The sequence below is a fragment of the Salmo salar genome, chromosome 29 (genome assembly GCF_965601325.2).
Source record: "Salmo salar chromosome 29, fSalSal1, whole genome shotgun sequence".
Lineage (NCBI taxonomy): Eukaryota > Metazoa > Chordata > Actinopteri > Salmoniformes > Salmonidae > Salmo > Salmo salar.
In genome coordinates this window covers 29,610,652-29,632,333 of record NC_138319.1, presented here as the reverse complement: position 1 = coordinate 29,632,333, position 21,682 = coordinate 29,610,652, and the positions used below count along the sequence as shown (strand labels likewise).

The 21,682-nt window shown below is 40.6% G+C and overlaps 2 protein-coding genes across 2 annotated transcripts; both read right to left on the bottom strand.

The window, feature by feature from the left end:
- Positions 1 to 150: 150 nt before the first annotated feature.
- LOC100380496 (B lymphoma Mo-MLV insertion region 1a) lies at positions 151 to 8,767 on the bottom strand. The gene is given in 10 exon segments (NM_001173781.1): positions 151 to 1,595; positions 2,079 to 2,159; positions 2,400 to 2,498; positions 2,790 to 2,835; positions 3,117 to 3,240; positions 3,542 to 3,592; positions 3,861 to 3,916; positions 4,156 to 4,252; positions 4,570 to 4,700; positions 8,450 to 8,767. Coding segments are annotated over 9 exon segments (1,005 nt in total). The 5' UTR covers positions 4,688 to 4,700; positions 8,450 to 8,767; the 3' UTR covers positions 151 to 1,262.
- Positions 8,768 to 9,711: 944 nt separating this feature from the next.
- Positions 9,712 to 15,375, bottom strand: commd3 (COMM domain containing 3). The gene is given in 8 exon segments (NM_001141012.1): positions 9,712 to 10,003; positions 11,795 to 11,857; positions 11,946 to 12,002; positions 12,104 to 12,164; positions 13,444 to 13,478; positions 13,597 to 13,660; positions 14,131 to 14,242; positions 14,947 to 15,375. Coding segments are annotated over 8 exon segments (591 nt in total). The 5' UTR covers positions 15,086 to 15,375; the 3' UTR covers positions 9,712 to 9,943.
- Positions 15,376 to 21,682: the final 6,307 nt, after the last annotated feature.

Here is a 21,682-nt window from a genome sequence, read left to right as displayed (position 1 = left end):
CAATGCATGAATGAAACCAAAATGAAAACATTCAAAGAGACTAAATTCTAGGGAAATTTGTCCAAATAGGCCCTTGACAGATATTTTTTAAATGCATACAGAAGACACATACATACACCAGATATTCCCAAATAAAAACAGCCCAGCATCTTTAAGTGTAAAAGGATTTATTCAGATGTTTTTATACTGTGCAACAGTAACAATACAATAGTTGTCCATATAATCGAGCGATACAGATACAAAGAACACAGGAGACATCAAAACATTTGTCATCGAGCATGAAATGAAGGGTGAGGGGGGGCTGTTCAGGTCAAAGTATTTGCCAATCGCTGATTAAATATGCATATATTTTGCTATATACATGTGTGTGTGTGTGGACTTTCTGAACTGCTTGATGAATCAAGGCTTCAGGGTGTTTGAGGCTATAAGCAATTCAATTCCAATTTCGAGTATAGCCTAATAAAAGTGTTGCAGGCTACATTTAGGTAGGTATTTCGGATGTTTTCCACTAAAATCGTGGGCCTAACACTACAATAGTTGTTTACACATGATATCGATTCATATTTCTTTGTGAAATGCTTTCCAAAAGCCAATCGAAAGAACAATGCAGAGACAACCGTTTCAAATGTTAGTAAAGTCTACAAGGTTTCATCACCATGCTGAAATACACACAAAATACAATCAACACACATTCTGATTTGATGAGAAAAAAAACGTTAAAAATAATATAAAGGCCATCTTCAGTCACATTTGTCGAATAAAATGCAGCTTTTGGGGGACTTTAATTTGCCATTCACCACCAGTCTAACATTTTCACTGTGGCCAACATCCCTTTCACTAACTTAAAGGAAAAATCCACAAAACAAAAAAAATGTTGGTATTTTTGTCATCACTATTACACTGTTAATACAGTCCCAAAATATTTAGCATGTCAGTAGTCAAGTTCAAGATAGGATTTTCAAGAAGCAAAACTTCGCTTCTTGAACATCCTATCTTGAAAACTTGACTGCAAACATACAAAATATTTTTGGACTGTATCAACAGTGTACTAATGGAAAAAATACAAAAATATTGTTAGAGTGGATTTTTCCTTTAACGTCCCACCCTGCTATGTTCCTATAGAAATGCTTCACTTCCACTACATTATACATATATCATATATTTATAACAACGATAACAAAAAGAGAGCGTCTACAACAATGGAACTACATTGGCATGAAGATATTAGCAGAGCGGTCTGGCGTTGGCTGTCGGCCCGGTTTTCAGGCCAGTCCCGAGGACAAAGAAGAACCATTCAGCGAGGCCTTCCGCGGTTTGTTTCCGAAGAGGAACGGTCTGGTAGGGGCTGGAGCCGAGGTGGAGGCGCCGTTGACGGGTTTGGAGATGTGGAGGAAGTGTGGGGACTGCACCGGGGTACCAGGACTGGGCAAGGAGGAGGAGGTGGCGGGGACGCCGGCAGGGCTGCAGGCTTTGTCGCTGGCAGAGTCGCTGTCAGCGGACCGACCGGTGCTGTTCTGGCCCTCCTGCTGCGGATGACTCATCTTCATCTTCTTACAGCTCAGTCTGACGCGGTACTTCAACGGCAAAGGGCCATTCTGAAAAATATTTGTAATATTTAGACCTAATTTGGCTCGAAAATCAATGCTTGAAATTCTCAAATGTTTCCTTTCATGGGAAATAAAGCATTTGAACTTTGAATAGTGAACTTTCATGCATTCCACACTCCAAAGTAGGCCTATAGGCCGTGTAAATATCACAGAGCAAAAGGTTGAAATAATAATTTGTCTACATAATTATTTCCAAAAAAACGAAATCATCCAGCTTGGTAAAAAAAATAAACGTATCCTTTAAATACAAACAACAATGAAATATTTTGAAATTTGAATTCAATACACCTCTTAAATAATAAATGTCTCCACTGGAGAGAGGGGGGGGGGGGGGGTGAAATTAGGTTGGCATACCTTCCTTGTTTGGAGTTCACATTTTTCATTGTTAAAATTGTAAATAACTTTATGCTCAAAATCAAAACCTTTTTCAAATGTTTTTACAAATGTCCCCTTTAATGTTATGTTTCTTACCCTTCTCCAAGTGTAGATGTAGGCTACGTCCATTAATGTGTAGTAACCTTTCAGCGGCTCATCTTCATACATCACTTCAACCTATATTGTAGAAATTACACAATTATTTTATCAAATAGGATAACAAGTATTTTTTTCTATTCAACTTCCATTGTCCTCCGATATAATATATATTGTCAAATCATCTTGCAGTGATTTGTACTAATGTTTCTAAATTCATCTCATTTATAAAAAATGTTTTAATAAAATAAAAAGTGATGCAAGAGATGTGGCTGTGTTATTTTTAAAATTAATTTTTTTTTTAAATGTATAAATCTTTACCTGATAGGTACAAGGAATGTCCATCTTACTGCGGAGGAACTTTCTCAGGTGCATGATGGTCATGGCTGCAGGACACTGCAGATACCTCTTATTATTGACCTGGAGAAGGACACACAGATTTCCTGAGAATGTAGATAGTTTCTAAAGACAACTGGATTTGAGGGAGACTTCACTACACACTACCTTTTGTTTTCTACTTTAAAGTATTAATAATGTCCAGTTCCATCATAGAAAATAGACATGCAGTGAGATTTGAAGACAAGCTCTTTAAGGGCCCAGATTTAAGAACAACTCTATATCAGAAACCAATCAACAGGCTCTGTGCAACAACAGAGCGTCAGAACGATCTGACAGCAGAACGCTCCTGAGCTTCAGCAGTAGGCAGATTACCTGTTCTTTAGACTGTTTGTCCTCGGCCACGCCCGTCTTTTTAGCCCTGAGAAAATCAATGTCACACTTGTGTTAGAAAACATCTTGATAATGCACTCAAGATCTTCATGGTTTGAAATGTAACTAAACAAAAAAATGACAATACACTGCTAAAACCAAATTCAAGATTAAAAGTATTCTAGAAAGGAAGCCGTTGATGTACACTAAATAACAGACACACTAACACAGCTGAGCGAATCAGTTTATCACTCTGAACTATAATAACCATAGGTATTCACCTAGACATTTCCAAAAAGCCTGGCTGTAAGAGACGTGTTGTTGACGTACGTGTTGTTGACGTACTTGTTGTGGTCGAAGAACTCAATGGAGAGGCTGATGATTTCATCGTCTGTGATGATTCTCTTGTCCTCGTCCGCCACCTCCCCTCTATCCTCATTAGACCTTGTCGTCGCTACACACACACACACACACACACACACACACACACACACACACACACACACACACACACACACACACACACACACACACACACACACACACACAAAATCAACAAGTTGCAAGAGTTTTCCCAGAAACTGTGAAAACCGTGAAAGTGAGATCTCAGAAATCCTAGTCACTATCAGCTAATAATGTATTGAAGTTTGAGGGGAAAATCAAAACAATTTTACTGGAGCAGGAAATAAATACAGCCTATTCAACACACACACATTAGAAAGAAAAGCTCTGAACCCTTTCCAATAGAGACTCACCATCTACAGAAGGGTGCGCTGCGTAAAAGTCTCTCCTCCTCTTCATCTCATCTAACGGAAGAGAAAAAAAACTCTGTCACAAATGTTTCTTTGAATAAAGATTAAAAACACAGTCTGATGCATTGCACCGTCAATGCTTTAGCTAAATAGCACCCATTTCAGCATCTGTCCGTAGATGGGTTTTAATCTATTTTCCACAGGAGACAAGCAAGGGGAGACAGCAGCTCCGATTTTAAACAGAATAATCAACCATTCAGGACATACAGATGACATCACTGAGAACAAGACAATGCCATCACTGATGAGGGATTCCACTTACTTTTGAAGAGACCAGGGACCAGCTTGTAGACAATGTCTTGTAGGGTTTTGTCAGACCTTGAAAAGAGTTTTCATACTCAGTCATATTGACCCAGAACTCATTGCATGCTATGAGGTTTTAATAAATTGAAAGATGTGGAGAAAGTAGCCTACCAAAGTTAATGGAAACAGACCAATCCTTTTGATGACATCTAACTGCATTGGGTGGATAATAGCAACAAACAGCAGAAATGTGACAAAACAATGTACGGCTAAATATAAAAATGTTTTTCCCAAGAAACAAGGTGATTCATTACCTTATATTAAGCAGAGGTTTGGTTTTGTGCACTGGCACATCACAGATGGGGCAATACTTGCTGGTCTCCAGATAGCGTACAATGCACATCTTGCAGACTGAAACACAAGTAAAAAAATCATATGGATTATTTTCTCCCTCTGTTAGACTAACACACTACAGTCCAAATATGGTATGAATAATGCAACTGACACTTAAGATCTCAGATTGAAGAGTTGTTCATTGCCACACATTTTTTAAATATTTTTACTTTGTTGCATCTAGTGAATCTGACATAAATAGTACAGCCCAACACATTCATGAGAAGAGAAAGTAAGAGTGAAATATAAATACTAATAAACTATAGTGTGAATTTACAACTGTCATTTCATGACTGGTCCAATTCCTGTGTATGTATTCAGCCTGTGTCACCCACATGAATGAAGACATTCTATAATGGTGGTGGCATCGATAAAGTATCCACCACACAGCACACACATGAGGTGGGGGTTCAGCTCCGTTATCTTAATTCTGGTCGTTCGATGCATCGTCATGGAAGGAAGAGACCTGCGAGGGAGAGGAACAGAGTCACAATCTAACAGGAACGGGTAGCCTATATCTAGAATAAAGATTTAATAAATTGAGGATACTTTTTTTTAATTTATTTTTTTAACATACGGCAACAATAAATGCCTATCGATCGGGACTGCAGTTCTTTCACAGCTTGATCAAGCGGTCGTTCATTAAACCATTTGGAAGGATGTTTTGTTGTTCTACTGGTAGAGAAACACCATACGTTATGCTAATAGTAGCCTATAATAAACTGGGAAGAGGTTGGGCGTTTTTGAGACGCTGACCTGGAGCTTGATTGATAGGTAGCAATTGGTGGGAGTCGATCCGTGTGGATTTGTTGAGGGCACTGCGTTATCATAAATCCATCCTTTCATTGGGATTGTTCTTATATACTGTACATCCCAGCGCTCCTCTATAGATAGATATGGGAGAACGGCGGTCCTTTGGTCGCGCAACGGATCTCATATAATCCTACACACGAAGAAACGCTGTATAGACTCAGGTAGCCAACCTACATCAGCTCGTCTATTCTAACGCGATTCGGTACAGAAGAGCCAAAGCACAGGGCTTCTAACCTTCTATCAGCCTATTGGAACCTGATGATAATGGACAACATCATTCCGGCCAGCTGCAACATTGAATAAGACATTCTTCAATGAATCCTTTAACCTTTGAGGATGCGGCAGACCGTAATTCACTCCGTGTCAGGTGTAACCACACGTGGAAATTCTTACCGTTTCTATGGCAACTTAGGTTGCACTACTTGGCATCTTGCCAGTGACCAATACGGAGAGACTTGCTTCGCTCGGAGACCGATCACCGCTCGCGTTGATGCTAATGTGACGACGAATACTAGGCTATGAAAATAAATATCCGTCCTTCCTTCGCGAAGCGAGTACAGTCAGTCCCCACACCATGGCTGCCATTTTGTAAAGAACGCCTCGCTGGGAATATATTAGTGCGATTCCCGACAAGGGGGAACAATTTCCACATCGACGCATGTTACATTCGGTTCCTAATTCCTGGTAGCCAATCGTATCCCGATGCCTTACGCATTAGTTTGGATAAACATCTTTTCCGTTGCTTGTGTCGTTTCCGTGTGCATCCTGCAGTCTGCCTGGGCGCGCGGCACAGTGCAATAACAACATGGCTCGACCTTAAGATTACATTGACCAAGTATTTTCTCTGCCCGTATGAAGTTGAAGCCCCAGAGAAACCTCGGCACTGATCAGCCAACACAACATGGATCACGAGTTAGGTGCCATAAAACGGCCAGATTCAAAAAGACAGCAGGTAACAGCAATGTGCTGTAGAAAAAGGTTTCAGAAAACACTGTCTGGAGGGAGGGACATTTTTTAAATAAGTTCCACAATATTTTTTGTAGACATTTTTTGGGGGGGGTAATAGGCTACGAGCTTTTTTCTGCAACATGGTGAGTGCGGTGCCAACTTATCGACTATGGGTCTGCGTCCGTCTGTTTGAGCCTTCAGTCAAAACATGGGGAAAATGGACTGATTCTGTGTGGCAGAAGCTTTTGGCTTCCTGGCACAAGGAATAAAACTCACGACCAAACAAGAAACATAGTCACATGGGCACTGCTGGTCATGCGTAACAGCACGCTCGCGCTATATAAATTGGAACATTCTGCGTGTACGGTGAAAAAAAAAACTACCGGGCTCGTCATTTTATAAGGATGCAACTTATGTCAAATAGATCAATAAAAATAGAGATATGGACTCCACTGGTGTGGAATACCCCAGCTCTTCCTGTCATTAAAAACATATATTTGAATGAAACGCAGTGGAGGATCCCACATTGTCATCACAGTGGCTGTCATTACAGTGGCTGTCACGCATCGTGTGCAACGCAAACAGCTAGCCTGTTACGCCATCAATCGATTAACTAGCTGATGTTTGCACAACTGGCCCTGGTCATAGCAGAGCCTTTGTAAAGTAAATGCTGCCATGCCGTAACATGCATATTGTAACTTCATCTGCAAGCATCACTATGGAACAACACATGTAAATACACACAGGACACATCTCTAAAACATCAAGAAAGCACTAGAGGAAAAGTATCCTAAAATGTATTTCCAAATACATTTTAGTTGAGACTCATAAAACAGCGGTATTATCAATAACAATGTTGGCAATAACAATGTTGGCAAGACTGGATCCCAATTGCCTTCTAGCTTACTGTACTCTAGCACATTGGGTCATGCATGAACTGTGTGTTGCATGGCGCAACTCTGGGTTTCTCTCTAGGTATAAAAGGAATGGCTGAAAATGGTATGTAGGATAGGCAGATTTTTGTCTCTCCCCCCAAAAAATAAGGAAAAATGGAGCATCACCCATGTATAATCTAAACACAATACACACTATTTCTTCTCTGGTAATGCAATATGAATATAGATAATACAGTATAGCACACTGTTTTGGTTTATCTAGAATATCCTGCACCATTCTCGACATTTTTTGGATGGAACCCTAATCTATATTCATCAGCAGCTGGATTTGCGTCACCATTTTCAGATATTCATTTCGCTATGGGAAAGACGAGGCCTCACTTTATAGAATTGATCAATAAGTCAACCTCGAAATCTAATTTTTTGGGGCTGGGCGGCAAAGTTGTACTTCAACAAGTATCCCAAACAGAAACACTGTATCAACATAAATCAGGCCACAACAATCATATACAAGCACCGACGTTGGCAACCTCACTCCCACATAAATCATCTATTGGTAGGGTGTCAACTGTCAAACAACGTTAGGATATATATATATATATTCAGTAACAAACAGTACCCTTCCACATGACAGATTATCTCCCACTCAGCATGTGCAGGTTGATAACCTGATCATAACTATGTTATTACGAAGCAAGGCATACGATGAAGGCCCAATACAACATCAAGGAGGCTACGGATGGTAAAAAGTCGTGACGAAACTCAATAGTAAATAGGCCTATCTGAATTTTACAGATCATTTCAAGATGGTAAGCTACTTGAGAAGACCCTTGTACTCAATCAATCAATGGACTTTTGTAGCCAACATCTTTAACATAAGAAAAATCCTAAAATTGGTTTCTTGCATGATTCATGTGCGTCAACATCGTTATGCACTCAGCTTGCGTGTGTACGTTCAAATCCATATTTTACAACTGTTGGTGCCGATATTTTCATTAATAATTGAAATGGTTCACCCTCCACCAGGCAACTGAGGACCCGTTCACCAAGAGGGAAGTTAAGTTAATCAAAACAACACTTGGCGACGTGGGCGTAATGTAACCACACTGATCTGTCCCCAACATCCAACGGATCATATTTCTATAAAATGGGGACAGTATGTGGAACCAAACCAACCAGGAGAACCATTGAACTGTGTGCTGCCGTAAACACCTCACCCATCTCCGTCCTGTTCCATTGAGATCACCGACTTTGTGGAAATCTAACAAATGTCACAGAAACACTCTCCATGGACACGCATAACAGATCATTACCTGAAATACTACGCCATGTGGTGCGCTGGTTTATTGAACACAAATCCAAGGCGTACGCGTGAAGGGAACCAAATTTAAAAAGCATTGCCAGGACAGCTCTACGTCCGTGTGCGGGAGACACCGTCAAAGCCTCACATCTACCACCTTCTGGAACCCCATTTAAACCCGCAGAAAAACAAAATTAAACGCCGCAAACCCAATCGTTATTCGTCCGTTGGTAAGAATATATATCGAATAATACATACCTAGAGACTCGGCTGGCGATCTGTGAGACTGGAGACGGAGAGACAATGAAAGTTAGGAGGCGATCAGCAGTAAATTAATTCGAGCTCAGCCGCCATCTTGAAACGAACGAGCTGCAGACGCTGTCAATTGCGGAGATTGCAAGGCAACCCGGGGCTCATTTCAGATGCGTAAAATTCGTATTTTCTCCCGCTGTGCACTTTAGGTGCGTAAAGTGTCCTCCGTTGTCGAAGATTTCAGACTTTTGGCTGTGCGTTCCGAATGGTGTGTTTGCGTTCCTGATTACTTTGCCTCCAAAATCGGCTCTTTGAAAAATGCAGCAGTGTGGCTCCGTAGAAACTGACACCGTCCCCAAAATGGCTTGTAGTTCGACCGCCCCGCTCTGGTCACGTGCTATCATTCCTTAAGGGTGGCCTGGAGATTAGTGTCGGTGTATTCGGAAGGCTCGCCAATTCATGATGCTTTGTAAAATGACACAAAGAATATCTAGGTTATCCAAAGCCCATCATGTTGACTGATCGGGTCATTTGCTTTGAACGTTTTAGTAGCACTTAAAGCTACAACATACAGCACCGATGTTTTCAAAACAATAGCCAGCGTGCGTTTTTCCAACTCCCGTTTCTATTCTGTGCCTCCCCCATGTCCATTTCCAAAAGAATGAGCTTGGCAAAATGCGTCTTTGTCATAAATGCGTTGGATGCCTTTGCCAACATACCATTCATTACCAGAGTCGATAGAAATCTTTAGCTACTGTGTTTATATTCCATAACCGACGACCCCATAGCGTACTAATTTAGGATCGACCTGAAAAGAGGGGCATCTTCCAATGTTTAAGAATTTGAAGTATTGTAGGCTACAATAGCTCGGCTGTAGGACGAGGCTCTGAACCATAAACTGTAGACTGTGCAGGTCCCTTTAGCGAACCATGATGACCGCCACAGTACACTGACACCAGTTTATTAACTAGATATGTAACGTCCTCACCTTTGTCACGAGGTTCTCTCCCATTTGGATTATTTGTTTGATACTAATACCTGTCCCCTTGAGCTTTCGTCGTCATGTGCCACAAATCCCCCTTTGGCAAAGTCTCTTTCCAAAATACCTACAAGCTCATATCAGGCAGAAAGTGTTCTCTACATAGACTACAGATCTAGAGATGATATGAAGTATGTGCCTTGGACTGTATAGCCTACTTTAATATAACTTGGCTCCTCGCCTCTTCAGCCTGCAAGTTCCCAGAAAGAAAAAAAACATGCATTTCTTTGAACGTATTTATTGATAACAATACATCTTTGCAGACCCCACCAACAGTATATATACTTACGAAAGAAATTAGTATAAAATACAATGCGGACACAAATAATAATCAACACCGTTTGAAATCGCTGAACTTCAGTGCTTTGAGAAGAGAGAAGAGTGGAGCAGATGAGAAGAGGGGGTCACGTGAGAAACCGGATTCCACAGTTCTTGCAGCGCGCTTCGAGCACAACGCAAGTTTACAACTGCGTAGCCTTCTCGAGACTCTTGGCAGCGTCTTTCATCTTTCCCACCAAATCCTGAAAACAAAGTCACAGTCAGTCCTCTACAAAACAGTGAATGGGGGAAAGTTTGAATCACAAACCATTTAATGGTTTCCCCTCACTGTCTGGATAAACTATGTTGAATATAAATTATAACCTTGCCTCGGTCACTCCATGCCAGTCAGATTACCAAGAAATGTTCTGCTAAAAGCTGGCAGGATGGGAGTCGATTCCTTTTAAATTCAGAACGGAATAGTCATCATAGTAGGCCTCTGTACATTTCGTTCATTAGTGAATATATTTTTTATTATTATTATAACAAAATGGAATGCAGCCGTTCAGGTTCACCTCACCCAAAGAGGGTTAAAACAGTGTTCCGAACAGACACGTTACCAAACTCCCTCTCTCTCTCTCGTTCAGGTTCACCTCACCCAAAAGAGGGTTAAAACAGTGTTCCGAACAGACACGTTACCAAACTCTCTCTCTCTCTCTCGTTCAGGTTCACCTCACCCAAAAGAGGGTTAAAACAGTGTTCCGAACAGACACGTTACCAAACTCCCCATCTCTCGTTCAGGTTCACCTCACCCAAAGAAGGTTAAAACAGTGTTCCGAACAGACACGTTACCAAACTCTCTCTCTCTCTCTCGTTCAGGTTCACCTCACCTAAAGAGGGTTAAAACAGTGTTCCGAACAGACACGTTACCAAACTCTCTCTCTCTCTCTCGTTCAGGTTCACCTCACCCAAAGAGGGTTAAAACAGTGTTCCGAACAGACACGTTACCAAACTCTCTCTCGTTCAGGTTCACCTGACCCAAAGAGGGTTAAAACAGTGTTCCGAACAGACACGTTACCAAACTCTCTCTCGTTCAGGTTCACCTGACCCAAAGAGGGTTAAAACAGTGTTCCGAACAGACAAGTTACCAAACTCCCCATCTCTTGGCACAAAGTAAACTCTTTTCAAAATACATTATGGGGCTGTTTCAATGCAATTAACTCTGGATAGAAGCTTTAGCTACATGGTTAAAATGTAGTGAAGAAGCCAAAGCACGAGATGACTTGTTGAAGCAGACAACCTCAGGTCGCAGTGAAGACATACAAAATATAAGGGATTTGGCTTACATCGAACTCAATTAAGCAAAAGTTTAAAGAACATGCCATAATTGAGACTTTTTTTAGGATAAGCATAGGTTTATAGGCTAAACGTTTAAATCCTGAGACCACTGCATGCCCTGTCAAAAAGGTGAACCGCTGAGTCTTTCCATCAATATCCACACAGAAAAAGGATGATTTGGCAACCGACAATTTGAGATATTACTGAAAAATGTGAATTGAAATCACCATTGTTTTTCTGTTAAATAGATGCATATTTAGAATAAGTTGAAGAAAAAAAGGTCAAACCCGATGGATCGAACCGTCTCCAGAACAATATTGAAATGATATTACTGCACATGGACTAAAATACAGATATTTTGTACGATAAAATTTACATCTCTGCTAAATCTTGTAGAAAGACACCCATCTAGATACACATTGTTGAAAGACATCTTATTCAAGATAAAGTTTAATAATAATTTGAATTGCAGGCTTCACCCGAAACGTTTTTTTTTCTCCGTGTGATTGTCTTTGTGCTCATTCACGTGGACCTAGACGCTAATGATCGGTAAAGTAGCCGAATGCTGAATTGGAAAATACAGTGTTGTCTAGTCAAATCAATAGCACCTTCAGAATTGTATGTCAAACATTATCACAGACTTTCTGTGAAATGACCTTAAACCAACTAATGGATAGACCCACATTCCATATAGGCTGCAAAAACACATTAGCTACCTGAAGTTGTTCCATCGAGCAGCTAAAATGTACATCTTCTGACGATCCTCCGTTGTTGGCATTCTGGAAAAGTATAGGCTCACATCGGTTATGATGACCCGTTTAATATAGCAAACTGTTTTAGATCATTGGCTTCTGGAAAGGGACATACCTCAACGTTTAATGAAATCAGATAGGACGGCTCGTTGACCTTATGCACATGCCCGTTCTGTCATGGAAACAAACAAAGTTAGAGATATATATAGAGTCACTATATGATTTATAAACCATAATTATCTGATCGTATTGCCGTTTATCACCAACCAATACCTTGATACAGTACTCCAGGCGCCAGGACACGTCATTGATATGAGGTGGGCATCTCCCTAAACTAAAATGACAAATACTGAATTAGGCTACCAGATACATACAATATTAAAATATTATATACATACAATATTACAATATTATATTCACAAGGAAAAGAGCACATTCATGATCCCATGATCCCCTTATTAAATGAAACAGATGTTTGGTTTATTTAAACCAGAGTCATTCCAAGTGTTAGTGATATTACGTGTAAAAATCAAAAACGTCTTATCACTTCTGGAGCCCTATGGGGAACAGGCCCAGGGCAACAGTTTTCAGATTTCTGAAGTTTGTTTGTCAGGATGAAGACAAAGGGGCCACTCGTTTTGATGAATTACAATGTAAAAGCAGCTTATATCAATGCGCTACAAACAAACGCTCCTCGTAAAATAACCGCACTTTCTCCAAGGAAAATAAACCGATTCAAAGTGTTTGTTTGAACCAAATTGTCATGTCACATTTGCAGGGCAATTCAATCATCTTAAACGATCAAGAGATCATGCGAAAATATAAGTCACAAATAAATGTGAACTGAGTTAGTTCCATAGGCTAGTTTGCTGCTCTCTAGGAAAGTGAAGCATAACAATATTGAAGCGATATGGTCAATGTGCTGACAGCTCAGTAGCTATAAACGTATTTTTTTTTTTTTTACAAAATGTAATTGAGCTAAAAACGGTGTAAAATAATCATATTAATTGCAACGATGCTAATGAAGTTTATTCATCTGGGTTTATGAAAATGTAGAATTTATATTTTCTGATGTCACAGTGTCTAAATAAACCCCAAAACTTCTATGACTCAAACATTAAACAAACACATTTTTATCCAATGAAATCCTCTATATAGTTTTAATGTCCACTCCTTGTTTTTTTAGGCTGTACATGATGTTTCAATGGGGATGGGAATGTGTACTGGGGAAAATATAATATTACTGGAAAATGTCAATGGAGGAGATCAATAGCATTTGTAGGACTACAGAGGTGTTAATGAAGTGTAAACTGCATCATCAATAAAGTGATGTTCCATGAACCATATTAAAAACAGAACACAAATCAAACTATGATAAAGTATTTTCTATACATCTGATGTGTTAGAATGTGGGCCCACAGTAAACAAACGTATCTGTACTGTGGTGACCCAGAAGTATTTTTGTACAAACAGACAATATAGTATTTTATTTTTAAATCTCGTTTTTTAAATCAAGTAGATTTGTCCACTCAAAGCTTCAGCAACAGTAACTCCAGTCATGAATTGTTATGGCATTTCAAATTGGCCTAGAGGAAATACAGACATAATCTCACCTTGACAATAGAGTTTCCAGATCACTTTTATATTTCTGGAGAACACATTAAAAAAAAGACAGTTTGGGGTTGAGATCTGGAATGGATTTGAAATGAACTTCTTTGCAATAAGAAGTTATTAACATGCGATGAACATAATAAGGTAGTCATCACCAGGTATGTAGTGTAGAATACTTCTGTTCTCTCCGCATCAAAACTAACATCCTCCAGACACGCACTGTAATGAGAACATTAGTTCCACTTTTTATCAATACAGTAATCATAATGAATTCACACTTTTTATCAATACAGTAATCATAATGAATTCACACTTTTTATCAATACAGTAATCATAATGAATTCACACTTTTTATCAATACAGTAATCATAATGAATTCACACTTTTTATCAATACAGTAATCATAATGAATTCACACTGTCTTTTTCCTGATCAAGACCTACTGATTTGATTTGTAGGCGGTGAAGTGGAATAGTCTTCATGGCAGAGTGCTCCACATTTTGTCATGTGTCATTTTATCAGGCCAAAGGCAAACCCTCAACATTGTGTGGACAGTAAAATATGTTCTAGGTCTATTCTTCTCCAACATTGTCCCCAGGCTCTGGGGGACCATCAAGATTAATTATTCACTAACTTCGGAGAGGTCAACCTCCATTTGCAATAATATAACAGGACAGACCAAGCGTTACCTTATAGTGGATTTGTCAGCATTTTGTTTGACCCCCTCCAGTATGCAGGTCGTGGCAGCAGTGTGACAATGTTTCAGCAACTTCTGGTCAAGAGCTTTAAATTCAGGCTGATCTATGATCAGAGAAAATCAATTACCAGTTATACATCACATCTATAATAACTGTATGCTAATCTCTCTGTGGGCTGTTGTATCGTTTTATAGTGAGCCTAATCATCATTAGAGTGTATATTCTCCAGTTCCAGTAACCTAAACTTGATCATGCAAATTAACAACATGCAACATTCTGTAGCACACACACACACACACACACACACACACACACACACACACACACACACACACACACACACACACACACACGTCCGATAATTTCTATAGCCCAATTAATTAACTATTTTCGGCTACAACTAGAAACATACAACTTCATAAAAATATCAAATTTCGTAATTGGGAGCAATGCCATTTGCAAGTTTTTGGTTCCAGATTGCATCCTAATATCATAATTTTAGAACGGTAGCCAAGCCTGCACCTTCACTAGCCTTGTCAGTAGGCCTATTGTCACATTTCCTGGCCATAACTAGCTACAAAGTATCCGATTACGCTACCACTTAAAACATGGAGGACACAAACACTGATACGTTTCAGATCGATGGGTGTTACACTGTATCGTACATTCCAAGATTGACATTTTCCGATAAAGCTAGCTTTCAAGCCGATAACGCTAGCCTTCAAATCAAACTGGGAATAAACCGGAAGCTCTGGAAGCAGCAGATACAAAAGGCAACAGGAAAAAGGGAAAGCAGAGCGGTCTTACCGAGAACACTACGATCTGCATGGGCTGATAGCAAACTGCGAAAAGCCACTTCTATCAACACTGAGAAGGTTTTCATGTCGAAAAACGTCGCGTCTGCTAGAGACTGCAGCCCTTTCTGCACGGACTCAGACAACTCCATTTTGAGAGAGGAACGACACCGGATCACGTGACGCGATCAGCTGACACTGCATGCAGAGCGGATGAAATAAGACAGTCACGGCTTTCATTCACCGCTCAGAAGTGAAAACATTTATAGTTTCACAATGTGTCGCGTCTACCGTATTTACGTTTCCTTTAGGATACAGTCGTCCTATCTTTCATTGAGGAAAAATATATAGGCATAGTTTATTCTCAAGTAGGTCTAAATCATGATTGAGCATGTGAGGCTACAGGATAGAGCGCTACCTCTTTTATTGCTCCATTTCCAAAGGTCTTTTCGAGGTGGTGAACTGATAGACGTGACGTCATTGCACTCAGAAGAAGTTGGAGGGTAACCTAATGAAGTAATCCTATGTTTACTTTAGTCCCAGGCTTACTTTAGTCTTAGTTTTACTTTGGTCTGGACCTTATTGCCCATTTCTCAAGACAGGGCATATTATTTCCCCTCAATGAAAATCAGTTTTTCAACCCTGAGGAAGGCCCATCATGTTCAGACTAATTAGACCTACTATCTGAATAGATCATGAAAGAGACAGTTGCATTGAGGGCTAGTTTGGTAGTATAACAATATTCCAATCCTTGTCCCCAAGACAACATAACAATATTCAGAACCTTGTCCCAAACACAACATAACAATATTCAGAACCTTGTCCCAAAGACAACATAACAATATTTAGAACCTTGTCCCAAACACAACATAATAGATATCGTAGGGACCTTAACCCAACACCTAGCGACCTCATCAAGAGGTTCGCACCTCTTGGCGTAACTTTTAAGGTGTTGGCTTGACAGTCGCTGGACCCAGATTCGAGTCCCAGTCAGGACTACCGCCCGAATTCGCTACATTGGTGTCAGAAGTAGGATGGCAGCCATCAGAGAGTCTGAGAGATGTGGGGACATGCTCTCCAGAAGGAAGGGGGTGATGTAGCAACCTTAACCCAACATCTAGCGGCCTCATCAAGAGGTTCGGACCTCTTGACGTAACGGTTAAGGTGTTGACTTGACAGTCACTGGACCCGGGTTGGAGTCCCGGTCTCCTGTACGAAAAACCAAGTTAGTTTGCAATGTGTGCATCTATAGGAGAAAGACAACCTGGAGCTGGTAAAGGTCAAAGATCATGACCTCTCATCTGGCTGGCTCTCAGGGGTCATCCCAGACAGTGCAAGGGCCCCCAACTTTTTTCTTTATTATATTTGCCAATATCCAAATGTCAGCTAAACATTTGAATATTGCTATTGTTGTTCTTTAGGACAATATAACCGATTGCTATGAGAAATTGCTTTATTTTATTTTTTAACTCAGTAACAACCGGTTAACCCTTTTATTTTTTGTCTCTGGGGGCTAGGCACGCATCTCAGAAAAAACGTTTTTGACACTGGACATCTTTCGTTTCTTTTTTACTTTGTCATCTAGCTGGCTCCGTCCGGCGCCTTATGCTCTCTCTAACTAGCCCACTTTTGTCCGTGGGATTCCGCTGACCATTAATCATCCGCGAGTTCATAGATAAATCTAAATTTGGCCCGACGGTCAATAGCGGACGGTCAATAATAGAATCTGCATAAATCTGCATTATAACCACTGACTGTCGTTTGATGCCAAAACGATTTCCAATGATTAGAAACAGCCAGAATAACATAGCCTATAGCCCAAAAATGTTGTTGGGTGTAGACTATGCTGTCCACACCCAAACAGCGACGATGTCAAAACAATCCATTCATATCCTTTTACTTGATATATGACTTTCAGCTGTTAGCTGTTCGGTGACATCTTGCCTGATAGTTTCACAGATAATTCCCCAAACGAGAGAGGCCTTTATAGCCTATTCTAATAGTCCTATTTCTGGACAAACCAATATCGATTGGATTTATATATCAAGGTAAGCACGAAGTCTTAATATCAAACTCGAAAGCTTCTGTTTAGAAACTCTTGTTAAAAAGTTAATCAATTTCAAATGTTCCTTCAAATCATTGTAATTTAACGATGAAATGTGTTTGGTCTAAATCTGATTGTATCATAACCAGATGTTAGTCATCGGGTTTGCGCCCATGCGAGGATACAACAACACATGGATGCCAACTGCCAAACTCAGTCAGGTTAAAAATAACAGAGCTTTCCAAAACATGATGTTAGTATTTTTCTGTAATAATCGTGGATGTATAATGAAGCTGTTGAATACCTTTACTATAACCGTTTTACTCAGGAAACAAACATAAGGCTTTGGACAGGCCTACCTCACTCAACATGTCTGGAACAGAGAATGAGATCTTGATGTTTGGCCGTATTGCATTTATCAAGATATTTTACATTAGTTTATATAAAATGTTTTTTCTCACGTCAATGAGTAATACTCATCTCGTCGCCTCAATGGATTCAGTATTTGGATATGGTTTCTTACGCTTTAATTCTTCAACTAAAAAATAAGAAGCCTATGGGGGGGGGGGTCATCGAATATTTTAGTTGAATGACTCACATTATTCCGAATAAAAATAGCCTGTACACTGCGGGTCCACACATTATTAACTCAACAACATGTACAAAATAAAATAGATATAGTTGTACAAGCAGGCGTTAGAAAAATAAAAACCGGAAGTGTCAACTCGTGGAAACGTGCAAGGGGCCGGCCCTACGAGGTTAAATATTTTATTTCCTTAGCTCAATTTTAGTTTTCAAATATGTATTGTTTTATTTTTATTATGACGTATAGTAAATTGTAACTATAATACCGGAAGCAGTGAAGCTTAAAAGCCTTGTGAAGTAATATGAGACTGTGTCGGTTTTGTCAATAACTGCAGATTTAACACATACATCTGAGCCTGAAAGGGATCTAAGTAGGGCTAGTCTAAGCAGCCTAAGTAAATATGTGAATAAATTAAAATCAATTACATTTCAATTAGACTTCTAATCCAAAGACATGCCATGTGACTGAATCAACTCAAAACTTTTTCATTGCAGATTGGGCTAGATATGGTCTTGGAATACTTTAACCAAAGGATCCGTAGAGTTGATTAAAAGTATAGGCCTACATTTCAATCTTAGTCACCGATGTGACATTGACATGTGGCATTGGTGGATTGCTTTACAATAAATCAAATATTATTTATTTATATTCATATAAATTGCCTTTAATTACGACCTACACATAAGGATTTGTCACTGAACTGTTAATGATCAAATTGATTAATTATGACTTTATGTGAATATCTTATAATTGTTCATTGAGTTTTTGATTAAAGTGAAAAGTTTTGAGGGGAGAATTCCTCTTGTTATTTTCTGTTTAAAATGTGTTATTGAAGGACCACAGAGGCCCTTATCATTCAAAGGGAACTGTACAGTATATGCTCACGTCGAAGAATTGGTGGCAGTGAGCCTTTGTATTTTATTTTTGTAAATGTCTTCTGGAAAGTGAAAACGCCGTCCAACGACATACTATTATGAGGATGCAGGACAGGCCAATTAAACAGCAAGTAGGCCTATTAATGCCACGTGATTGTTAGAAAGAACAGAGATTTGTAACAAACGTGATTTTTGTTGAGAAAACACTATTAATAAGATATACTTGTTCAACAATGAGATACAGATTCAAAGCTCTAATTTATGAGTGCACTGCGCATTCTGTGAGGCGCGAGGGAGGAAACAGACAGAGAGAGGGGGCGTGTCGTGCCCCCGGGTTGGCGACCTGCCCTAATCATATTCTCATGGCATTGAAGCTATAATGTGACCAACCTAAATAACGCATCCATAACACCACCGGGTAGTTATGACCAAAGAAAGTCAGGTCATCCTCCACTATTTAGTAGACACAAATAAGGCATGCATTATTAGAATCAGCACAGAAATACATCTATAGCTGATGCTTTCAAGGAGCAGGATTCTAACCAAGAAATCCCGCAATGCCCTCTAAGATTGAATCCTGCTACACCGGCTCCGATGCTTGTTGGATTTGGCAGGGGTTGCAAACTATTACAGACTACAAAGGGAAGCACAGCCATGAGCTGCCCAGTGACATGGTCATACAAGATGGGCTAAATGACTTCTATGCGCTCTTCGAGGCAAGAAACACTGAAGCATGCATGAGAGCACCAGCTGTTCCGGACGACTGTGTGATCACGCTCTCCGTAGCCGATGTGAGTAAGAGCTTTAAACAGGTCAACATTCACCAGGCCATAGGGCCAGACGGATTACCAGGACGTGTACCCAGAGCATGCGCTGACCAACTGGCAAGTGTCTTCACTGACATTTTCAACCTCTCCCTGACTGAGTCTGTAATACCAAAATGTTTCAAGCAGATCACCCTGTCCCCAAGAACACCAAGGTAACCTGCCTAAATGACTACGGACCTGTAGCACTCACGTCTGTAGCCATGAAGTGCTTTGAAAGGCTGTTAATGGCTCACATCAACACCATCATCCCAGAAACCCTAGACCCACTCCAATTTGCATATCGCCCCAACAGATCCACAGATGACAAAATCTCTATTGTGCTCCACACTGCCCTTTCCCACCTGGACAAAAGGAACACTTATGTGAGAATGCTATTCATTGACTACAGCTCAGCGTTCAACACCATAGTGCCCTCAAAGCTCATCACTAAGCTAAGGACCCTGGGACTAAACACCTCCCTCTGCAATTGGATCCTATACTTCCTGATGGGCCACCCCCAGGTGGTAAGGGTAGGTAACAACACATCTGCCACGCTGATCCTCAACACGGGGGCCCCTCAAGGTGCGTGCTCAGTCCCCTACTGTACTCTCTGTGCACCCATGACTACGTGACCGAGCATGACTCCAACATCATCATTAAGTTTGCCGACGACACAACAGTGGTAGGCCTGATCACCGACAACGATGAGACAGCCTATAGGGAGGAGGTCAGAGACCTGGCAGTGTGGTGCCAGGACAACAAACTCTCGCTCAACGTGATCAAGACAAAGGAGATGATTGTGGACTACAGGAAAAGGAGGGCTGAGCACGCAGCCATTCTCATCAATGGGGCTGTAGTGGAGTAGGTTGAGAGCTTCAAGTTCCTTGGTGTCCACATCACCAACGAACTATCATGGTCCAAACACACCAAGACAGTCGTGAAGAGGGCACGACAAAGCCTATTCCCCCCTCAGGAGACTGAAAAGATTTGGCATGGGTCCTCAGATTCTCAAAAGGTTCTACAGCTGCACCATCGAGAGCATCCTGACTGGTTGCATCACTGCCTGGTATGGCAACTGCTCGGCCTCAGACCGCAAGGCACTACAGAGGGTAATGCATACGGCCCAGTACATCACTGGGGCCAAGCTTCCTACCATCCAGGACCTCTATACCAGGCGGTGTCAGAGGAAGGACCTAAAACTTGCCAAAGACTCCAGCCACCCTAGTCATAGACTGTTCTCTCTGATACCGCATGGCAAGCGGTACCGGAGCGCCAAGTCTATGTCCAAAAGGCTTTTTAACGGCTTCTACCGCCAAGCCATCAGACTGAACATCTAATCAAATGGCTACCCAGACTATTTGCATTGACCCCCCCCCTCCACATTTTTACTCTGCTGCTACTCTCTGTTATCTAGGCATAGCCACTTTAATAACTCTACCTACATGGACATACTACCTCAACTAACCTGTGCCCCCCTGTATATAGCCTCGCTATTGTTATTTACTGCTGCTCTTTAATTATTTGTTATTTTACTATTTTCTTATTTTTTATGTATTTATTTTCTACTTCAGTTTATCTTAGTAAATACTTTCTTAATACTTACTTTTCTTAAAACTGCATTGTTGGTTAAGGGTTTGTAAGGAAGCATTTCACTCTAATGTCTACACTTGTTGTATTCAGCATATGTGACAAATAACATTTGATTTGATTTGAAGATTGTAAAAAGTGCTGGTAAGATTTAGAATAAGCATTGGGTTGGAAATGTTTTATAGGCCTAAAGGTCAGCAGTTTAGGTGTGATGTCATAATTCTCCTATTAGTTGTCTTTTTAAGACCTATACCTCCAATGACTATGTTCTTCATTTCTTATCCCCCCACCCCTCCTCTCCCTTCTTCAGAGGGCGCGAGGTTGCAGGGCCCCTTTCACGCCCCAGGATCGCGGCCAAGCTGTTTGTTTCTAAACGAGCAAACAACCCGTTATGCAGGATAACATAAACAACACACAAACACGCGGACACACACGCACGCACGCACGCACACACACACACACACTCACACACTCTACTGCAGTGGGAAGCCACTGATTAATCTCCCAAATCGCAAGAGAGAGAAGAAAAAGTTAGCAAGCATGCATTATCTGTGACAGGTAATTGTTGCTGTGTGTGTGTGTGTGTGTGTGTGTGTGCGTGTGTGTGTGTGAGAGAGAGAGAGAGGGGGAGAGAGAGAGAGAGAGAGAGGCCAAAATTGAAAGAGAGCGAGGGAGAGGTTTTGTGCAGAAAGATTCTGCCCTCTATGGGCTCTGAGCATCTCTTTCTCTCTCTCTCTCTCTCTTTCTCTCCCTTTCTTTCTCTCTCTCTGTCTCTCTCTTCCTCTCTCAATTCAATTTCAATTTAATTTAAGGGGCTTTATTGGCAATGGAAACAAAAGTTATACTAACAA